At 54.6% G+C, this 22,700-nt stretch overlaps 1 protein-coding gene across 1 annotated transcript in view; it reads left to right on the top strand.

Moving 5' to 3' along the window:
- CDH4 (cadherin 4) overlaps positions 1–22,700 on the top strand; it is a 346,064-nt gene that overhangs the window by 852 nt on the left and 322,512 nt on the right. Inside the window, exon 2 of the mRNA XM_081149202.1 lies at positions 1,187–1,298. Within this exon, the coding sequence (XP_081005328.1) occupies positions 1,187–1,298 (112 nt within the window). The remainder of the gene's footprint in view (positions 1–1,186; positions 1,299–22,700) is intronic.

Genomic DNA, 22,700 nt, shown 5'->3' with positions numbered 1-22,700 from the left:
GCTCCTCCCGGCCGCGGCGTCACCTAGGAAATAAACGGGCGCCGGGAGCCAGGCGGCTCCGTGGCCGCCCGCGGGCGGGCGCTGGTCCTCGCCAGGGGCGGCTCCAAACTTTCCTGGACGAGCGCGCCTCCCGGCCCTCTCCACGGAGCTTCGTGCTGGAGCACTGAGCCTTGGTGCCTGGCCCAGCTTTTCCCAAGAAACGACCCCGCGCCCGCTGCCTCCCTGGGTGCTCCTGGGTGGGGGTCGCCGAGCCAGCCTGGGCAGTGGTGCCCGCAGCTTGGGCTGGGGCAGCCTCTGGGCCCCGGCGGGTAGTGGTGGCTGCGTGTGGCGCTGGGCGGGGGAGGCAGCCAGTGGCCGAGGTGCGACTACTGGGTTGGGGCTGAGCTCTTGCCGCCCGAGCTGGCCCGGGTGTTGGAGGACTGGCTTCCCTGTGGCACTGGGTGTTTCTCCCTCCACCGCCAGCTCCTGGCTGACCTGTAGCTCCCACTACCTGGCCTTGGAGGGGCCATCCCTCCTGCCAGTGCTCCCTGGGCTCTAGACCACCTCCCACTGGGCAGGAAAGCCAGAGCGCTCTGAGAACTGGACACCCACCCCTTGCGGTCAGTTAGGGGAGCTCTCTCCCTGCCTCACTGGAGATGGGGCCTCCCAAGGTAGGCAAGAGGCCAAGGAAGTAGGGGGAGGGAGGAGAGGACTGGAGGGCCCACCCCCCTTCTACCTCCTGACCCCAGCCTCCTGACAGCTGCCTCTGAGCAGAGTCCTGGAGTATCACCTTTCTGTTCTGTTCCCTCCCCCTCCCTGGTGACTGCAGAGAGGAGACAAGCCTGTGGGTCCATGGCACCCACAGCTGGGCATTGTGGCCTGAAGGGTGCAGTGGCTGGACAGGGCCTGCTCCCTGGCCTCCCCTCCTCCCTGTCCTCATTGACTAACTCCTGGCTCTCCCGCCTGCTGCCTTCTGGACACTTCTCACACTTACATCCCTGCCATGTGCCAGTGGGGCCCAGACAGGCTCAGTGCCTCCCCTCCCTGCAGCACCGTCCCCAGGCCAACAGCACCCTATACCTGGTGGAGCTGCGGTTTATAGGTTTTGTGGGAGCTGAGACCCTGGGACTGCAGGCCCCTGCTGGGCATCCATCTGGTTGGAGTTCCGTGCACTGACCTTTGTCCTAACATCTCTCCCCCTTCTCAGGCCCACAGCGGGGATCTTACAGCAAGGGAGATCTGCAAGGCTGGATTCTCTGAAGAAGATTACACAGCATTAATCTCCCAGAATATTCTGGCAGGAGAGAAGCTCCTCAAAGGTAGGGTGGGCTGGGGGCGGGAGGACTCGCTCACCTGGCTGTGGATTGGGAAGCGCTCTGATGGAAAAGGCGAGGCTTTGCGGACTAGAATGCTGGCTGGGAGGTCGGGAGGCGCTGCTCAGCGCCCTGAGCCACGTTTGCCTCTCCGGTGAATGATTCAGAATCCCTGTCAGTTTTGAGTGAGCCGAATCGTTTCCTGGGCCACAAATGAGAAATCAGAAGTAATGTCACCCAAGCAGTGTGCAGGGAGAGGCTTTCCTACGAAGTGATTTTACATATGGAATTCTGGGTTGTTAAATTATCTTTGCTTTGAAACTCACGGTAAAGCAGACGGTGTTGTTGGAAATGTGGTAAATAAGCCACAGACGTTCTGTTCGCCAGGGCATTCATTTTCCCAACTGTCCCACCAACGACACGAAAACACAGGCAGGAGGGAGCTGCCGTGGACCTTCGGTCACTGCAGGATTCTGTCCTCACGGGGATGGGCGAGTCAGCTTCAGAACTCAAAAGACAGTGGATCGTTGTGCCTATTGATTTGTTTGCCTTTCAGGAAAACTGATTAAATGTTATATTTGCACGAGAAGGGAAATTAATCAGCTCTCCCTTCCCTAAGGTCTAACTGTGGCCACAGGCCTTCCCTCCCAGCCTCAGTTTCCCAGAAAGCACAGCTTTTAGCTGATTTCAAAGGGATGGAGGGAGCAAACTTTAGATAAAGCATCCAGGCTCAACTTCACCATTTACCAGGAAACAGCCCCCAGTTCTGTGTTGTGGGAGTATAGGATTTCCTGGAGCACCAGCAGCCTCTGTGTATGTGTGAGGTGAGTCCTCAGATTCTCCATTTGGGGACAGAGCTTGTGGACTTACTGGTTCCTGTTATAGAACTGGGATTTTCATTTTGCACTGAATCCAACTTTTCTTATTTATTGTCATCTGAGTTGATTGCTGAGCAGGAGTGTGACGCTCTTGACTCTGTCATTGATGACCAAAAAAAAAGAGTAAAAGGTACACATTTCTGGGCAGTTGGCCTGTAAGGGGTGTTCGTGTTTACGAGTTGGCATATGTGGTGAGAGTTTTTGGTGCTGTCCTGTTATGGCATCTGCGTGTGACTTTAGAGCTAGAAAAGTCAGGCCATCTTGCAGGCCCGTGGATTTACCTGTGCGCCGGTGGGGAAGCCTGGGAACCCCTCTCGCTCGCTGTGTATCGTAACAGGAAACACGTATGGAGGTGCCGCCGTTGCATCCAAGTTCATGTCCTCGAGCCTCCTCAGGTGTGGAGCTACATAGGATAAGATGCTGGAGATCAGTGTGACTGAGGGCTTCCAGGAACACTGCCTCTATTTTAGTGATGACAGGTGCTACCTACTGCAGAAGAGAAGAACAGGTTCTCGACCTTTTTACGATAAAATCTGAGATTTCAAACAAGTGTCTCCTCTGTCCTGGTGGCCACGGCTCTTGGCCAGTGGGGTGGGGAAGCCCTGATTGCTGGCGTGTGTCGGCCTGACCTGCATGTCCAGATGATTTACACTGAGTAGGGGTCGAAGAGCCCATCATTCTAGGTGAACTTGACCCAGCTTCTGGGATTTGTGGACTTGAGACTCCTTTTCTGAGCACCTAGTGTGGCAGCCCCTCACTATTGTCTTCCTCTGACTCTTCTGAAGGTAAGAACCCCAGGGACAAAGAGATGTCGTAAATCTTAGAAGTAATTTTGCATTCATGGAGGTGAAAGCTGACATACACTCCAATCAGGGCAGATACAAATATATGTTTACGTAGAAAACTTTGCAAACTTTACAAGACCACAGTACAGACGCGTGTCAAAAATAAATACGTGGCATGCTATTGCTGTAATTCTGGTAGGAATCAAGGTAAATAGGTAATGACTATTTATGATTGAGTATTTCCAGTGAAGACAGCTAAGCCTTAATTAGACAAGGGAAGCATCACAGAGTGACCATTTTGTGATAATCCTGCCACCAGCCATCAGGACCGCTCTGTGGTCCTCCCCGTTGCCCAAGTCAGCTCACCCACAGCCCCAAACATCCAGATTCCAGGGGAGCAATTTGTTACACAGTAATTAACTTGTTTATGATAAATGGATGGAAGAAATGTCGTGGCATTTTGTTTTATGTCTAAATGAAAAGCATTTGCATTCTAAACATTTCATGCTAATTGGGCTTAAAATAGTTTCCCCAATAGGGTGGCAAATACTATGGCATTATGAACCTTTTCAACAGTGGATCCACCACATAGGGCACGCAAGGCATCAGTTTAGCTGATTCCTGGTGTTCCCAGGTCCCCTCTGCGTCTCTGCTTTTTCTGGCACACCAATGACTATAGTTGCATATACGCTGCATGTAGCTTTGTTTTGGGGATAATTCACTTATGGCCACGATCGCTGGGGTATGGTGATGTCTAAAATCGGGTGCTTGGGCCGCTTTCCTTGGGCTAAAATGAAACATTCTCTAAGCCACGGTCTAGTCGGGGCAATTGGAAGTCGGTGTCTGTTTCTCTGCCTTGTAAATAATTAACTGTCAGCCGGGCCCAGGCTGCTACTGAGATGGTGACCTGCACTGCACCCTCCCTGGAGGGCAGAGTTCTGGGAAAACCCAGACCAGCTTCTCGGCAAAACCCCCGCAAGGATAGGAGGTACGAGGTGGCATCATGGGAATGCAGGATGCGTGTGTCATATCCCCTGGCCCCCTGGAGAAGAGGTGACAAGTGAGCAGAAATGTCATCTGCTGGACACAGGAGGGCGTGGGGTCTGGATATTGCCTGAGGAAAGTGGGTACAGGGAGTTCAAAAACTGCAGAAAGATGAGCTGTGTTTCTGAGGACTTCATTTCATGAGACTTGCTCAGAGAAGCCTTCCCTGTCCCACCTCCAGGCAGTTTAGGGCCATCTTATGAAAGCCACACCACACTCGGCCTCCCCATCGGAAGATATGTTATCTGGTCAATCATCTCTCTTACATAAACCATTAGGTTCATGAGGGCAACATTTCGAATGTTCTTGGCCAACAGGATAAAACCCAATTGACAGAATCTTAAATTGGGGTTAATTTTTCTCACATAACAGGGCAGAGATGATAGGTGGTTGAGGGCTGGAGCAGCAGATCTGTGGCACCTTCACATGCCTGATATTTACTCTTAGCATTCTACCATCTTCAGTTCGTTACTTTATTGCCTCATTATTGCAAAGTGGCTGCTGTGGCTCTGGACATTGCATGTGAGTTCAGAGCAGGAAAAAGGAAGGAGTGGTAGCAGCATCTGCGCCTCTTCCCGGCATCAGGAAAGCACTTTCTCAGAGCCCTCCCAGAAGTTCTCATCGGCTAGAACTAGGCCACATGCCACTCAGAGCTGTGAGGACTAGGAGCTGGGAAGGAGAGAATTTCATCATCACGTTTGGCTTAGACCTAGTATGATTCGTCACCTGGTCAAATTGGGATTCTGTTTTAGGAAGGAAGGCAGGAGGAATGGATGCTGAGAAATAAGCATCAGTGTCTACCTTTGAGGTTTCCCAGGTTCCAGAACCCTACCTGCGGCAGAGTGGACAGGCAATGCTTTGTTGAGTGAATGACACACAGAGAGAGGGAGAGCTGAGGAGAGACCAGATGCAGGTGTCCTGTCCAGAGTGGGTAGCTAAGAATTGGCCACAATGCAATGGGCACGGCCAGAAGTGTCATTAGCTTGTCTTTATAAGCATGCTGGGAATAGCCTCTTTGCCCATGCAGTTTCAGTTGACCCACGTCTGTGCAGACAGGTCACTCTTCCAGAGTGGAAGGCATCACTAGACATGCGGGCAAGAGCTAAGCAGGTTTTACCGCACACCCAACACCTAGTATCATGCCTGACTTGCGGGGCGGTGGCTGTGCAATCAGTATTGTCAAATGAAGTAATGAATCAGCCAGAAAATGCTGGCACTGGAATGTTTCTGAGTCCCCCGTTCACTTGCAGAGCAGTGGGAGCCACTGTAAACGTTCAGATAAATGACACTAATGATGAACCAGGCATTCAATTAGAATTATCAGACCCTTCACATCGCTTGCCCAGAATCCATTCTCTCTCTGCCCTACTCACAAAACCTATCCGCTTATCCAGTTGGCTCACACTGAGTCCTGTTTTAGATACTCCCACCTCTAGTAGACTCTTACACCAAGGTGGCACTGTGGCCCCTTTCTGGTTGGTGATATCTAATTATGTTATTCTGTTACAGAGGCTTCTGGGAAAGCTTTATATTTTTCCTGATAAAGAGGAACAGACTTGGCTGACTATGCCTTTTGCTTTACCTGCTCCTCCTGCCTGGAACACAGATGTGATGTCTCGGGCAGAGCAGCCTTCTTGTGACTGTGAGGATGGTGGCATTCTTGAACAGCGACAGAGCTATGGATGCATTTGCCCCGGAGAAGTGAGAAACACAAGGTTAAAACACCACAGTTGAGCCGCTTCTCCCACACAGCTAAATGCAGTACCTGATTTAGGGAACATGAGAGCTGCGCTGTGCTTAGTGGCATGTGTTTTAGGGGCATGTTAAGGTGAAGTTCCCCTCTGCCACTCAGAGCACAAAATTTAATCATCTGCCCTGAACCTGGATTTTCCAGCTCCCTCTACCCATCCTTTGTCCTTGGGTCTTGGCCCTACTCTGGCTTTAGCAGACCCTGCTCCTTTAAGAATTAGTATCTATGTCCAGCACGCTGGATTGCAGACAGCATGGGCACTGGGTAGATATTTGTTGACCCGATGAATAAACATCAACACTTTAGACCCTGTCCTGTGGCCTGGGCATACCCGCATCATTCCGTACCTCAAGCCAGGCTGTCTGCCTGACCCACCCGTCAGAGAATGCTAAATCGCCACGGGGCCTCTCAACCAGCCTCTTCCAGGAATCCAGGAGGTTAGTGGGGACTTTGACCACAATGTCTACTTGCTCCAGGGAACCTTGGTCCCCAGAAAGAAGCCGAGATTAGTGGAGGTTAAGCAGGACTCAGACCCAGCCAGTGGCTTTGACTAGCTCCAAGCAGGGTCTCCTTGCTCTTAGAGCCAGAGGAATGCTTCTTTCTGAGGACAGACCTCCCTGGCCTTCTGTTGGGGGTCCTCTCCTCTGAGAAGGAGTGTCCACAGTCCTCGGTGGAGCCCACGATGCCCCTCCGGCTGTCAAGGCCTGGCCTTGCCTTTTCAGGGGCCAGGGTTGCTTTGGGCTTCTCAGCAGCCTTTCCCTGCCGTGATGTTGCTTGGTCGCAGGTGTAGAGACATAGAAAGGGAAGTCTGTATACTTAGAAAGTGGCTTCTGCAAGGTAGAAGCTAAGACTGGCCTGCTTCACTCATCGCCCCCAGGCCAGAGATCACGCAGACAGCAGATAGCGCTCCTGACAGACACGCTTAAAACAAAGGAGGCCAGCCCTTGCAGCCGAGGCACTTGCCATCCCTGTCCCTTGTATGTGGTTGCTTCCCACCAGCCCTGCGGACAGAGGGGTTGGTGCTCGGCCACTGCCCTCTGGGTCACGAAGGCAGTGGCCTGGAGCTCTGCCCCTGCACCGTGGCCTGTCATCCAGGGACACCCTCCTGTGGGTGGAGGTGCACACAGCAGCTAGTGGCGTGGGAATGCCGGGTGCATGGGTGCCGTGGTTTAAGGATTCAGTGAGGTTTTTGCATTTCAGAACCATGTGTTTTAATGGCATGTTAAGGTGAAGGGATGTACGACTTTGAGTGACTGTAATGTAGTAACATGGAGCTCTGGCCACAGTGCCAGCCGTCCGCACACCATGTCTCCAGTCACCCTCGGGAGAGCCTTTCCAGGGAGGATTGTCCCCATTGTAAGGACGAGAAACTGACCATCAGTGAGGTGGAAAATTTGGCCAAAACGTCTGGGTGTGTTCACTCTGTTCCGGTCCTTGTCCAGACCCTGCTCCCAGCTCACCTGTGTCCCCCACACCGTGAGCGGAGGTGGTTTAGGGCACTGAACTTGTGCAGACAGGACCGCCTGACCTGCAGGAGCCCGTCATGAATTTAGTGCTGGTCAACCTCCGGACGTGCCAGCTGCCCTCCCCCAGGCGTGTGCACAGACGGGGGCCTGAGGACCAGAGGTGCCCGATGGCACTCCCTGTACGCAGGCCCATCTGACCCAGGACCAGGCTTGGTGGGCACCTTGCGTTTGCAACACTGGCCCTGGGACTAGAAGAGCCAGGTTCCGTGATGCCAACAGTTTTCAATTCCAGGCTCGTGGCGGACAGGCCCAGGCAGCGCCTTGGGCTCCGCCAGCGCTTCTGCCGGCAGCCCCACGGGTCAGGGGACCGGCACACACACGAGCCGAGTGGTCCAGGCACAGGACCGTCGTTGTGAACTGCTCACACTGTCTTGGAGCACTGCGGACACAGCAGGGCGCATGTGCCAACCGTGAGGAAAGCTGGCAACTCTGGTCTGAAGGGGGCCACAGCTTCCAAGGCCGGGCTCCGTACCTCGGAGGGGGCTGCGTGAGATAGCCCCCCGCCTGCCGGTGCGCCCTTCTGCTGGGTGTTTGCAGGGACCTCAGATCTAGGTTTCTAGGTCTCTCGCTCTCTCTCGCTCTTTTTTGTTAATTCTCACCCGAGGATATTTTTTCTATTGATTTTTAGATAGCGTGGGAAGGAGGGAAGGGGAGAGACAGAGAGAGAAACATCAATGTGAGAGAGACACATGGATTGGTTGCCTCCTGCACGTGCCCCTACCAGGGTCAGGGCTCGAACCTGCCGCCAGGTACTTCCCCTCGACCGGGAGAGGAACCCGAGAGCCTTCGGTGTGTGAACTGACACTCTAACCACTGGGCCACGCTGGCCAGGGCTCTCTCTTTTTTAAATCTTCACCCCCTGAGGAAATGTTTTCATTGATTTTTAGAGAGAGAGAGAAACACGGATGTGAGAGAGAAACATCGATCGGCTGCCTTCCATACACACCCCGACTGGGGTCAGACCCACAACCTCAGCGTGTACCCTGACAGGGAATTGAACCCGCAACCTTTGGTGTACGGGATGGTGCTCCAACCCACTGAGCCACCCTGCCAGGGCTTTTTCTCTTTTTCAAAGTAGGTGCCAGAACTGACTGTGACCTGAGAGCGAGCGGGGCTAGCAAGCATCCGTCTTTTCAAAGAATGGACCTCTTCTGGCTTTCTGAAGGGCGATTTTTACTTTGAGCGAATCCCGCTATAAAAAATGCCGCGAGCTGAGCGAGTTTCTTTCCGTCGAGGGTGATAAAGTTCTCCCTCGTGTCCTTGTAGGACCTCGTGGCACTTGCTGGTTTGTTTAATGCTTCAGGGGGAGACTGTGGCCTGTTGGAAGCTGGGCTGGTGGAACTGTAAGCTTTTTTTGTCAAAAGGCTCGGAATTTGGGTGACTTTTTGCCTGGGCTCTAGGCTGCCCTCTCCTGGTGGCCTCTGGTACTGTCTCAGGCCTGGCTCCGCCCCACCTTCACTCCCACCCCCACCCCCTATACAAAAAAGAGCAAAACAAAACAGACCTAACTCACTTCATCAGCTTGGACCAGTGTGTGGGACCAAGGGCCGTTTCCGGTCAGCCTCCATCAGGCCAGGCTGGTGCTTTCGAGGATTTCCCACGTGCTAGTGAGCGCCTTCGCTGAATGTCTTCAGGATGCCCGTGGGCTCGGGGCAGTCACCGGCCAGCAGAAGGTCCGCGGGCCCCCGTCTCCCATGCTGCCTTTCCCGGGGAGGAATTTTGCTCAGATGATGAACGGTGTTGCTTAGTGTAGTGCAAATGGCCACAGACTCAGGGACACAGATTATCACCTGTCCTGGACATCAGAAGTGCCCCTGGGCTGAAGTTAAGGTGTCAGGAGGGCCTAGGAGGCTCTCCTGGAGGCTCCAGGGGAGAAGCCATTTCCTGGCCTTTCCCGTGTCTAGAGAGGCCTGCTTTCCTCGGCTGGCGGCCCCTCCCTCCATCGTCACAGCCGGCTTGGCTCTCTCTCCCTGTGCCTCCGTCCCACCCCACAGCCACATCACCGTCTCTGGCGCTCCCTCTGGCTTTCTCTTCTGCTTACCCATAATGACTCTCCTGAAGTCAGGGCCCACCTGGATAACCCAGGACCATCTCCCGCCTCGAGGTCCTTAACTTGATCGCATCTGCAGAGGCCTTTCTTGGCATAGGCGACCTAGTCATAGGTTTGGGGATTAGGATTCGGGCACCCTTGAGCCTCCCGCTTGCCTGTGTGAGAATGGGTCCTCTCCATCTCCACAAGCGGGGGACTTGCTATGTCTGGGACACTGTGCCGTGTTCTCCACTCAATTCCTGCGGACCCTCAGCAGCTCGCACTGGCAGCCCCGCTTCCCTGTGGAGGTAACTGAGGCCCAGGGTGACCAAGGAACAATGCGAGTCCCTGACCCAGGGCCTGTCTGAATCAGGAGCTCCAGCCCTTGGCCACTTCCCGTGCCCTCCTTCCAGGAGCTCCGCCACGGGTACTGTGCCTGTGACTAGGACTCCGGTGGCTGTGTCGGTGGCTGAGTCTCCGTGGGGCCTGAGCCCAGGACCTGCACGTTGGAGACTGAAGGGAGAGGTGCCCTGGGCTTTGCAGCAGCAGCTCTCATCTGCTGCTTTCACCTTCCACCTTCCGCTTGTTTGGCTTTGCTGTTTTCCTGTGACTGTGGGGATTGAGGAGGGATTAAGGTAAGCCTTCAGCGACAGGTAATATCCACAAGGTGGAACCGTGCCAGCAGGAGGAGGGGGGATGGGCCCCCCTGCCAGCGGGAGCTCCGGGAGGGGCGCTCTTGCCCAGACCGCGTGCGTGGGCCGTTCATTAGGAATACAGCTTAGGCAGCTCCAGCTCAGTGGTCCTGAGCAAGACAGAGGACCACTCGCCTTGTGTTTGTACCTCTGACTTGGAGAAACGTCGGGTTTGTGTTTGTGTTGGTGTTTGCTGCCCAGACGTAAGTGTGAACGCCGTGGAGGTGGACCTGCCTGGAGAACCTAGTGGAGCCCTGGTGCGCGGGTTTGAACACAGACGCGCTGACCCGGCTTCTGCTCCCACAGGGCCTGCGGAGAATGCGGCTGACACAAGGCAGGAGCCGCCCCTGGGAGCCGGGGGCACTCAGGGGAGAGGGGCTGAATCAGGGGTGCCTTCCCTTCTCTGGGCCTTAGTTTCCTTATCTGTAAACAGAGGGACAGGATGTCCAAATGCAGTCCAGGGACCGGGGGTTGCTTATTGAACCTGTCAGGCCCCGGGTCCCCTCCCAGACCTACTGTAGTGGGTTTACGGTGGCCCCAAAAGCTACATCTACCCAGCATGGTGACTATGACCTTGTTTTGGAGAAAGGGTCTTTGCAGGTATAATTAAGGGTCTCAAGATGACATTATCTCAGATTATCCATGTGGGCCCTACATCCAGTGACAAGTATCCTTGTAAGAGAAGAGAAGTCACAGACAGAGGAGAGGCCATGTGATGACAGAGGCAGAGACTGGGGCAATGCAGCCACAAGCCCAGTACCCCAGGAGCCCCCAGGAGCCGGGAGAAGCAGGAAGGCACCTCCCCTGGAGCCTCCAAGGGGAGCAAGGCCCTGGGACACCTTGATTTCAGACTTGTGGCCTCCAGACCTTCAAGAGAACTTGTTACAGCAGCCCCAGGACTCTCACATGCCCGAATCAGACATCTTGGGGCTGGGGCTGGGATCGGCCTGTTTAATCCATCTCTGGGGAAGGCGATGCCCACAGGAGCCTGTGGGTCTCCGGCTATAGGGTTCCAGCTTCATCACTCACAGGGCCAGCAAGCCTAGCGGGAGACGGTGTCGTCCACAGGGTGCACCAGCTTCCAGAGCAGCTCCAGTGGCCGGGCGACACTGTGCTCGCCACCTCGCTGGCACAGCAAATGAGGCACTTTAGGGTGGCAGTGCGGTGTTTCACATTACAGAGCGTGACACAACAGTTTCATCAGAATTTAAATGTGTAGGGCGCACTCGTCCCCCGGCATTATCTTCCCTGGTCAGACGCAGTCCTGAGGATCATAGCTGCAACCGGACCGCGTAGATACACGTAAATATTGTGTGAGTCTGAAGGCGGCCTGGGAATGGATTGTTCGAGGGCTGCTGCTGGAGAGGCAGTGGCTGGCGCCCTGAGTGTGCGGCCCACCGGCAGGGAGGCCTGCACAGGAAAACATGCCTCTTCTTTCCCCAGAACTGCTTGACTGTGCAAACGCAGAAAGGCATCTTCCTGGCTCCGAGTATCTCATGTCTTGTGTTGCCAGCAGCTGCGTGTTTGTTGCCTGGCTGCCGAGTTCATCTGCAGGCCCAGGTTTTCAAGCTTGCTCAGGAAAGCAGCTGCTGAGCTTGGTTGCCAAAGGCCTATCCCTGTGCCTGTCACTTCTCTGCAGCTGCATTTATGTAGCCTCATGCATACCTGGGGAGAGTCACAAGCTGCCCTGCCTGCTGGGTCTGTTTGATGGGAGCCCCCGGTACCTGCCATCCGCTCTCTCTGCGTTGGGATGGGCAACCCATGACCGGCAGCCAGGATGCGATAGACCTATTCCTGAAGCCAGGCCAGGATGTCAGGGCCGCCCTCCTCTCCAGCTGGGCTCAGGCTGCGTTTGAGACCTGTCCCCACTGGTGCTTGGGCAGCAGGAGCGGAGGGGAAGGGCCCTATCTTTGGGACCTGCCAAGTAAGTTGCTCCTGCTCTGCCCTGATGTTCAGGCTGGTTTGCCCAGTGAGGACTTGAAGGGGAATGGCACCCTGTTTGCTTTCTTCTGTCCTCCAATGAGGTGTTTGCAGAGGCCTTGGCTCACTTATTGGAAGGGGCACCATGGGCATTTGATGAATGAACTCTGTAAACGGGGAGCACCAGAGTCCCCCCATAGGAAGCCTGTCCCTGCCCCAGCGCCCATCTATAGGGCCCCCGTGTGCTGGCACTGCACCAGGAGCCTCGCCAGGCCAGCTAGATTAATCCACACAATGACCCTATGAGGTCAGCGTGGTGTTAACCCCTCTTTCCAGGCAGGGGACACTGATGTGCTAAGATTTGTGGTCACCTGTTTAAGCTCCCACAGCCTGTCCTCTAGGAGCCCCTGGTTAAGCAGACAGCCTGCTTCCTGAGACCACCCCTCCACCCCCCCGTCTGTCCCCTGAGCCCCGATTCCCCGCACGGAGACCAGGCACCTCTGGGCATCCAGGGCCTGAACAGCTTCTGGGGTTCCAGCCCCAGCACCCCAGTCATCAGCCCCATGGTACCGGGCACGTGTCCTTACCTGTGATCTTCCATGGCACCTCCGTTCGGAGGGGATGACGGTTCCCCATGCACAGGTGGCCTGAGGAAGACATCTGTGATGTGTGGGAAGCAGTGCCTGGCCCACAGAAGCGGCACGGGGGCTGGCAAGCGGTCACTGTCGCTGTCCATCACTGCACAGCTGAGCGCTTCCTTGGCTCGCCGGAGAACCTGTGCCGCCCCTCCTGTCTCCTGACCTGAGCCTTCGGGAACTGACCTGACAGCCAGCCCAGCAGGAGGCCCCTCTTTTCCCGTCCGTCCAGCCCCAGTTCTCCGTGGACGACCCCAGACTCTGCAGTCCCGGAGCCTGGCCCCCCAGAAGCGGTGAGCTGGCCGGTGAGGCCGGCATTTTCCCGTGGACGGCAGCTTGATTCGATGGCTTTTTCTGACTTTGTTTGGGAACTTTATTTTATCTTCTTGGCCTTTACATTCTTATGCGGGGCCAGAGATCATTTGACAAAAGGCGTGTTTTGAAATTGGATGAATAAATGATGGAATGACTTATTGAAAGCCCAGAGGCTCATGGGCAGAGAGACAGTGCGTGGCCCTGGTTATTTATTAATAGGCTGCGACATGATTGGATTACGCCCCGTCTTACTGAATGCTGGAGCCACGGTGTTCTGATGGAGTTAGAAAGTAAGTTACCCAAAGGTGGCCGCACGGCAGCCTCCTCCCACCTGAAGCGGATGCTTTTTTCTTATGTCGTTCTCTCCTGCCTTCCCTCAGAGACAAAGAGGGGATTATACAGCTTGTCTTATACAGTTCTTATATTTTAAGATTAAAAACAGAATACCGGTGGAGGGCTGAGGGCTATAAAATTGTGATCAAAAGTCCGTAAAATTATAGAACTTGTGTTTTCCTGAGAACAGAGCATCTTCACAATGATGTTTTTTTCCTTAAAGGGGCTGGGAAGCTTACAGATTGATCCGCAGAGAAATGTAAGCTATATTTCCAGGTGGGGAAAAATAGAGTTACATGCTTGAAAGGTTAATGGCTGGTAAGCGTCAATTTTCTGCAATCCTGGCTAATAAAAATAGCATATGAGACATAAAATGTCACGCTGCCAAAATTGCAGGGCCTTTGAAATCCATCTTGTAGTCTCGGATCCTTTGAAGGGGGTGGGGGAGGGGATGGAGCGTGAGCTCCGAGTCTTTTCCCCCCTGGTTGCGCGAAGGACTTTCAGAAGGTAGGAGCATCTTTAACGCACTGGGAGTGTTTCTTTGGAGTATTTTTGGTTCAAACATTTCACAGCCTGGCTTCCTTGTCCTAGAAATTGCAGACGCGTGTTTATTACAGGAGGCCTGTCTACCTTGATGCCCCTGGGTCGTCCCTGCATGTCTGTGACACGCCCTTGGGGGGGGCGGGGGCTTGAAACACTATGAGCATAGTATTCTCCAAAAACCTCTGGTTTTTAAATATGGTGACAGTGACAGACGTTTGCTGTCCCTGAAACTGGAGCGGGGTTGTCTCCACTGCTCAGACTGGAATTCTAGGTCGGGGGGAACCTGGAGCCCCTCCTCATATCAGCCTCGCCTCCTCTCTCCCCATTTTGGTTGCCTTACTTGGGGTGTCCGTGCAGTTAGGGAACACTCATGGAACCTGGCTGAGAAAGCAATCCCTGTGGTGTGTTAGTTTCTCAGTGCCCCTGGCTCTGGGGTGTTCCCCTGTGAGGCATCGGTCACGGCGTCCAGCCGGGCAGAGTCGCGCCGCCGAGGGCCGGTGGGCCGCCTTCCTGGTTTCTTTGTGAGCAGGATTCAGCCCCTTCCGGAGGGTGTAGAGCCACACGCCTGGGCTCCAGCACCTCACACTGTAAGGGCCCAGCCTGGAGGGTCAGGGGTCTGCATTTAAATTCCGAAAATCTTCCCTGCACGCCTGATGTTGTCTCTGTGGTCCTCACCTTGGGAGGCCACAGGAACGTAAAACAGGAATTAGATTTTCAGAAGTATCAGTGTGGAGGGAGTGCCCCCCTGCAGTGGGAGAAAAGGAGCCCCAACGAGACAGTTCTGTCCAGGTGTGAGATCTTGGTTTCACTTTTTCCCAATTGAAAAATTAAAACAAGGGTCACTGAGGTCTCTCTTCAGCGTGCCCAGGTTTGTTTGGGGTTCCAGTTGGGACCTCGAGGCTAACCCACTTGGGTTCAGAGGGGCTGTGTTGAAATCTGGCGGCTGAGTGGGGGTGGGGCTGAGGCAGGTGCAGGGTGGTGGATCGTGGCCAGAAAGGGCGAGGGGGACTTGGGAGCCAAGCTCCTCACGTGTACAGGGTTGCTTCCTTCTTTCACTTGAAATTATGTCATTAATGGCTTTTCCTCCCTTTACAAAAGAAGCGCCAGGAAGAGAACCCTTTTTAAGCGTGGCCTCGGTCTTCTTGGCAGCCCCGCGCCTCTCCTTGTGGGAGAGGCGCCCTTTGTTGGGTTCTAAAAGGATTCTGCGAGGCTGTCACTCTGAGAAAAAGTCCCCCAGCGGCTCTGAGGGGCAGCTTCAAGGAGGCACTAATTAATCACTCCCACAGCCCAGGGGAGCCAAGGCGGGGCTGCCCGAGATAAGGGCCGGTCCCCCATCTGTCTGTAGGCTCCTCCTCTCCTGGACAGAAAATCGCATCACCTCCTCCCTTGGAAAGGTGGTGGTTTTATCAGGAAAGCGTCCCCCCGACCCCTTGTCTAGGAATTGTCACTCCGGCTAAAACTTTGTTGTTAGAAAATGGCATCTTTGACGAGAGTGTTGTGTACTGGGGACACTCCTGGCCACTCTCCAGGGTGGGGAAGCCGAGGGCGAGGCCCTGTGGGACAGCGGACACTAGTCTGTGTCCTCGTGAGGGAGCCCCGAGCCCTGCGTGTCCCGCAGCAGCCGAGGCGGCGCGTATCTGCTCATTCCTAACACAGTGCGCTCTTCATCTCCATCCCGGCCTCCCCGTGGACTGCTCTTCGCAGGGCTGTAGCTGCTCCAGAAAGTGATTTGATTTCTGAAGTAAGGGAAGGATTAATGTGGCTGGAGCTGGACGAGGCTGGCCCTGCGGCCTGCGCAGGCCGGCTCGTCCAGCGCGTGCCGCTGACGGCTGGTTTGTCGTGCGGGAGCGCTGGGGGGCGGCCATATAGGCCGTGCAGAGGTAACTGTAGTCCTACTATTTAAAAACAATCTAGTGCTGTGCGCTGTTAGCATGACGGCCTGTCTGGGAGACACGGCAGGAAACCCCGTCGGCCAGCCTGCCTTGATCCCATCAGTCCATTTGTGTTTTCCTGAGCGTGAAGCCTCATTTCTCTTGGACCTCCGAAGCCAGGACGTGGGGCCAGAAGCGCATGTCTGCAGCCTCGAACCAAACATCTTTGCAGAGTCCGCAACGGGTGGGCCAGGACTCCGCTCTGAAATGGTCTCACGTGTCGGGATTAGAGGCCCTCCTTAGACTGAGTGTGAGCCGCTCCATCTGTGCGGGACGTTCCTGATCCAGGCGCTGGTCGTGGGTTTTACCTGGGAATTGGGGAGAGAGGGTTAGAAGCCACACTCAAGCAGCGGATCAGCGTGATCCCACGTTCCTGCCATCTTCCTGTCCCCACCCGAGAATGACAGTCCACAGTCCCAGCCCCGCGGAGCTGGTGTTCCAGCCCTTCCTCCAGTTGCTGTTTCCCTTGATGGGCTGGGCATCCGAGGAGGCCCAGACTGCTGGTCCTGGTTTGATGTCAGGGGCCTGGGGAGACCACAGGGCAAGGGGAGGGTGGGGCTTTGCTTTCCTTTGATACCATGTTGGTGGTGGTGTTTCACTTCATGATGCTGTGGATGCAAAGCAGCCGTAGCCAACGTTGGACCATCCTGGAGACGCTTAGGCCCCCATTTCCCCGTGCCGTACCCACCCGCCGGGCACCAGTGCTGGCCCGCCTGTCCAGGCAGCTGACCTCCCTGGCCCTGCCTGCTCTGTCCCTCTGTCTAGCTGCCCCACCCCCCCCAGCTGGCCCTTCCAGCTGTGGGGGTCTCCAGGGCACATTTCCCCACTGAGCTACCTTTTGCTGTCCTGTCCCTTTCCTTTGGCCTGAGGTAAGTCAAATTGATCACTCCCCTCCGCGTTGCACCGTTTCATTAAAATGTGCAGCGATGCAGTCTTTGTTGTACTCCGCTCTGTCTGCCCGAACCATGGCCTTGCTGGGAGCGTGTGTGTGTGTGTGTGTGTGCGCGCGCGCACAGGCACGCATGTGTATATGTGTGTGCATGTAAGGGTGTATGTATGAGTGTGCATGTGTGTGTATGTGAGTGCATATGTGTGTATACATATGCATGTGTGTGTGTAAATGTGTCTGTATGTGATTGCATATGTATGTGTATGAGTGTGTGCGCATATATGTGTGTGTATTGTATGTGAGTGTGGATATGTATGTGTGAGTGCATAAGTATGTGTGCATATGTGTATGTGAGGGTGTGTGTGTATTTCAGTGTGTGTATGTGAGTGCATATGTGTATATGCATGTGTATGTGTGTATATGTGAGTGTGTATGTGAGTGTACATGTGTATATATGAGTGTGTATGTGAGTGTGCATATGTATGAGTAGTGTGTGAGGGTGTGTATGTGTGTGTACACATTTGTGTGTGTGTGTACACATTTGTGTGTGTGTGTACATGTGTATGTGAGTGTACATGAGTGTGTGTCAGCATGTGTGTGCAAGTGTGTGAGTGAGTCTGTGGGTGTGCTGGGAGACAGCTCGGGAAGAGAGGGTGGTGTGTGTGATGGGGGGGTCAGACCCAGGCCGAGTTGCACGCCCATGAACCTCCCTCCCCAGAGTCGTCTTGCAGGAGGAAGCAGATGAGCTCCCTCCCACCTCTCAGAGGGGCAGAGGCCAGAACTGACATGCAGGAAAATATGAGAGCACGGTAATTAGATAATTAGAGAAAGATGGGCATAAAATGGAAACGCTGGAGTATTTTTCATTCTGCATCTCCGTACTGGGGCTTCCTCGGTTTATTTATTAAGCCATTATCGAAGTGAAGTAAGATGAGTGGGCCTCCTTCTAATGGAATTGCCCCTGTGTGGGCCGTGTGGGCTCCAGGTGCCCAGTGCGTAATTGGACAACAATGACAATTATGGCATCGGGAGTTTTAGTGCCGGACAGCCTCCCCTTTCTGCGCTGTCCTCCCTGCTCGTGAACTGCCGATGAAGCAGGGGCAGGGCTGGCTTCCAGCCCGTTCCACCGGAGCCGCAGGGTGGCTGCCAGTTGGCCTGGCACTTTTCTCTGGGTCAGATCTGTGTTCTAACCTGGGTGGAAACACATTTGTTGCCATTTGGGAAACGTTCGCTCCATAGGCTCTTTGCCACTTCCCACTACGTGGGAGCCAGGCAGTTATGGGCCTGGGGACCAGGGGGCCAAGGGGGCCCAGCTATTGACTTCTGCTTTAGTTTGTGATTGTTTGCCTGATCTGCCTCCCCGCCATCCCCGCCCTTCCCCAGGTAGCTTGTTCTGCCATGGCATTTCACTGTGGAGAATTGGGCACCTCTGTGAAATTATACTGACCTGAGGAGATCGAACTTGGGAAGTTATCCATTGCGCTCCCCTGCTTCGCTGTGCCAGAGGCCTCTCCAAATGAGGCAGTAATATTGGCTGGGGGCAGGGGACGTCCCTCCTGCTCTGAGGTCCAGAGGCCCTACCCTGGGGTTCAGCCCCCTGGGAAACAGCTCAGGGCTTATGGTAAGTATCAGAATTCGAGAGAAGTCCAGGCAGTTTGGAAGGTGTTTGACTGGAATGGGATGGTCTGCAAAGCATGTTCTCTCTCCTCTAGAGCTGGGACTTCACTGGGTCCCCTTCCCAGGCCTCTGAGGGATGAGCCTGTGGGAGCCCCATGGCTGTAAGGAAGAGGACCCCACATGGTCTCAGACACAGGCTGGCTGACACAGTGATGAGCTTCACCTCTGAAGTGGGCTTCCTTTAGATGCCAATGGCAAGGACCTGTATCTTGGGAGGTTCACGGTTAACTTGCTCCCCTTCGTGAGCAATGAAGGCCGTGGGGATGTGATGGCCCGTGGCTGCAGCAGGGCTCTGCTCAGAGGCACTGCCTCTCCTTTCTGAGGCCCTCCACAGTAGCCATGTGGCCGTGACTGCCATTGCTAAGGGCTGTCCTTCTGTCCCCACAGTCCCCCAGAAGCATTCCATGAAACACGCATCAGGAACCTTCTACTCCGTGGGCAGGAACCAGGCGCAGGCGGTGGCTTGTCCTCCCGCCCAGCTGATGGCTCAGTCCCCCCATTGGCTCTGCCCTCAGCTCCGCTCTCATACTACCCTTTGCCAAAATACCAGGAGCCTCGGAAGCTGAGTTCCAGGGGTCCCAGCACCCTGCAGCCACCACGAGACCAGGCTCTGAGGGACACTCAGGGCCGATAGATGAGCAAGTGAGGGACCGTGTCCTCTGCTCCAGTCGTCCTGTGAGTACTAGAGTCTCCTGGAGGCCAGGCAGCAGAGGGGAGACCAGAGAAGTGGGGAAGACTGGGAATTAGGGCAGCCTCACCTCCGGGGGGTGGTGCCCTTGCCTAAGCCCTGTGGGAAGTAGGGTTGGCCGCACTTCCAGTTTCCAAGGAGCATGTGTACATGGAATTGTGTATATGTGATGTGTCATCATGTGGGCACACATGCATGCTGTGTATACATGTGTGTAACGGCATGTGACTGGTGTGTGTTCATCTGTGCATGTGTACCGTGTGCATGTAGGTGTGGTATAATGTGCGCACATATGTGACCTGTGTCCATATGTGCACACATGTTCTGTGTGTAGGTATGTGAGTATGGCACATACATGTGTGTGCACATTAGTGTGCTGTATGGTTGTGTGTGCAAAGATGTTGGTGCTGTGTGTGGTGTGCACAAATATGAATGTGTGGTATGGTCATGTGTGCACACATGTGTGGGCTCAGCTCGTGTGCCTGTGTGATGTTTGCACATGTGTACATGCAGGTATGTGTGTGTGTGTGTGTGTGTGCAAGCATGTGCATGGGTGCATGGTATGCATGCACATTCCTGTACATGTGGTACATGTGTGGTGTGGGGGATGGAAGGATGTTTCCCGTTCTTTTCTACGGGAGACGATGCCAGGATGACAATCTATGTAAACACATTGTAGGGTACATCTCGCCATGAGGAATCGCTAGAGCAGAATCAGAATTTCTCATTCAGAGGCTGGTGGTCACGCAGTCCTGGGTCCACACGTCCAAAGGATGTTTTAAAGAGGCTAGGACTTTGGGAACCCTCACTTCCCCACACCTCCCCAGGCTGGAGGCCTCTCACATGGCCCACCTTTTAAAAATGTTTTCCAGTGGGATGAGTATGAGATGGCATCATCTAGCACATTTATTTAATTAGTTGAGAGATCTTTTTCTTTTGCAAATTGCGTGTTGGTGTTTGTCAGTTTTTCTATCAGATGATCGGAATGGCCACGTGCGAATGTAGAGATTCATTTGGGGAAACTCCAACATCTGTCTTCAGCCTACAAACACAGCCTGAATTTGTTAGCACAGTCACCGTGGAAATCCCTCAGGAAGCTTTTGTGATTTTTTTCAAGTAGTTTTGGTGCATTCTTAGAGTTTGTCCCTGACTGCTTAACATGTGCGAATGTGTGCTTACTGTGTACATAGGATGGAGGTGTTGGTTGATGCAGTCTCTTACCCAGTGACCACTTGTTTATATTAAGTAAATAAATCCCATCCAAAGTGGCCAAAGCCCCCAACACAGATTCTCTGAAAGGCAGCAGAGTTTCTAAGGCCTGAAGTCAGGGTTAAAGTAGCTCTGAGGACAAGGGCAGCCACCCGTGGATCATGTCACCTCCCCTTTTCTGTAAAGGACCAGACAGTGACTGATTTAGGCCTGGGGACCTTTTCAGACCTGCCACTACAGCACACAAGCAGCCACAGACACTTTGTAATAAATGGGTGTGTTTAGTTGTGTGCCAATAAAACTTTATTTGCAGCATCAAGCTGACACAGCCCCTCCCTTCTGCCCCTGTATCAGATCCTCTCCTTGTGCTGTCCTATTGATCTGTGTACACGAAGGGAAATAGGTGTGCTGGTTGAGTCCCGTTGCTCTGAATACATGATTCTTTAGCCTTCCTAACGACGTTGTGAAGTTTGCTGTCATCGGCCCCATTTGACAGGTGAAGAAACTGAGGCCAGCAAGCTCAAAGGACACAGGCAAGGTCAAATAACTATTAAATGGCAGAGCTGGGCCTTAAACCCATGGACAATCACAGTGGCCATAGAAGTGCAGGTCCAGGCATACAGGTCAGAGGCCATGGGCATGCAGTAGGTGACAGTCCCTTGGGGCCCAGTGGCCTCGAGGAGGCAGAGGACCAGGACTCAGGAAGCAGAGTGGCCTGGCCTGGCCCTGCAGCCCTGCCGCGAGTATCTTCTGCCAGCAGATAACAGTGGTGCCGTGATGCGGCTATGATAAGGGAAGAGAAAGGAAGTTAAACACAATTAAGCACTGATGGATCATGTCTTCAGTTCTCAATTTAATGATCTGCAGCCGCAAGCCTGGAGTTGTGCACAAACCAACTCCTTGCCTCCCTTTTGCTCTGTTCACCCCAGATAAGGAAGGGAAAGGATTGCTGCCTGGGCGTGAAACCCAAATGCCAGTGTTCTGCCTCATTACACAAAACGGCCCTCCTGGCTCATGGAGAGCTCGCTCTGTGCAGTGCCGCCACCAGGTCACCCAGGTGCCAGGGCAGGTAACGCTCAGGGTCACCTGCCTCTGCTAGAAAGTGAAGGTACCTGCACCTCCAGCCAGGGTGCAAGTTCTTTTGGAGCCAGATTTTTTCTGGGAGCTTGAGTTCCACAGAATGAAAGACAATTACAGCCAAGAGGATTTGGAAGGACAGTGACCAGCCTTCAAGGTGACTCTTTCACCCCAATGGATCTCGTGAAGGAAGCCTCTGGTGTAGTTTATCCTCGCGGTTCGTTTCCCAGGTGGAGTGTATCCCCAGGTGGGGTTTTCTGCTTACAGTTCCCAGAAACACCCCCTTGCATGGGCCGGCCGTACCTCCTGGCTTATCCATAGAGACGAAATTTCCTGTCTTCGGTTCAGGCCCCTGAAGTTGAACAATGTAAACTGTTTTTTAGCTAAAAAATCACATTTGTCACTCTTGACTGACAATCTGATTTCCTTGCCCACTGGCATTCGAGGTTATGGTCGTGGGTTGGGGATGACCAGTGTGACCTGTGGGCGCTCAGGTAGGTCTGTTCGGGGTTGGGCTGGGGCGGGGGCTGGGTCCTGTTAGTCGCACCATCTTCTCAGAGTTGCCCAGAGCCCCCAGAAAGGAGCGGACACCGAGCAGTTCCTAATTAAGGAGCCTGCCACCCACAGCCTCGGCTGGCAGGCCAGAGCTGCAGTTACCACGGGCCCAGGTGGCCACGTGCTGCACCAGGCGACACCATCCTTGGCGGCACAACTCATAGCGGCGGCCGCTGCAGACCACACGGCAGGTGAGGGCGCCTGCGACTGGAGCCCGCCTGTCCTGCGTGGACACTGCCCCGCGTGGGCGCGGCCCGCTGCTCCAGGAGGAAGTGGGGCGGCTTCGGCTTCTGTGTGCCTGAGTTTGCGGCTGTCCATCGTGGTCAGTGGTAATAGCAGTACTGAAATCGGCCTTAAAGGAACGAGGCTGCATGGGTGCTGCAGGGAAGGGCAGGAGATGGAAACCGTCAGGAAGTCGCTCTTTCTCTCCAGGGGTGTCACGGGAAGTGGTTTTTGAAACACGCTCCTTCTTTGGAAGGTAGCAGCTGGTGTTGCTCCGGGGCCAAAGGGAAAATTCAGAGACGCTCCTGCGTGTTTCTGGGGTGATGGGACATGGAGAAGGGGTGGCTCCCCAGCGCCGGCGGTGCTTGTCTGGTCCTAGTGGAAGGCCTGTGCCGCTGAGCAGCGTGCAAGGGCCGCCCCTCACTTCCTCCACGCAGCGCCGGCAGCGGAGGTGGACCCCACTCCGAGGGGTGGACGCGGAGGCTTGGGTACAGTGACACGTGCAGAGACAGCCTGGCCTGAGTCTCGTTCCCCCGCAGCCTCTCCATGCTCAGGGCAGGCTGATGGGGGGTCTCTGCTTACTTTCTCTCCCCAGGCATTCCCATGCTAAGAGACCAGGCTGGGGAGGAGCTGGCACCTTAGGGTGCTGGGGGGCAGAGAGTGCCTGGAGAGGATGGCCATGGGTCAGAGCAGCCTCTGCTTTTGCATGA

This window comes from Miniopterus schreibersii, assembly GCF_964146895.1.
Source record: "Miniopterus schreibersii genome assembly, chromosome: 10".
Classification (NCBI taxonomy): Eukaryota; Metazoa; Chordata; class Mammalia; order Chiroptera; family Miniopteridae; genus Miniopterus; species Miniopterus schreibersii.
The sequence above is the reverse complement of the archived record's forward strand: the minus strand, read 5'-3'. Positions and strand labels throughout refer to the sequence as shown.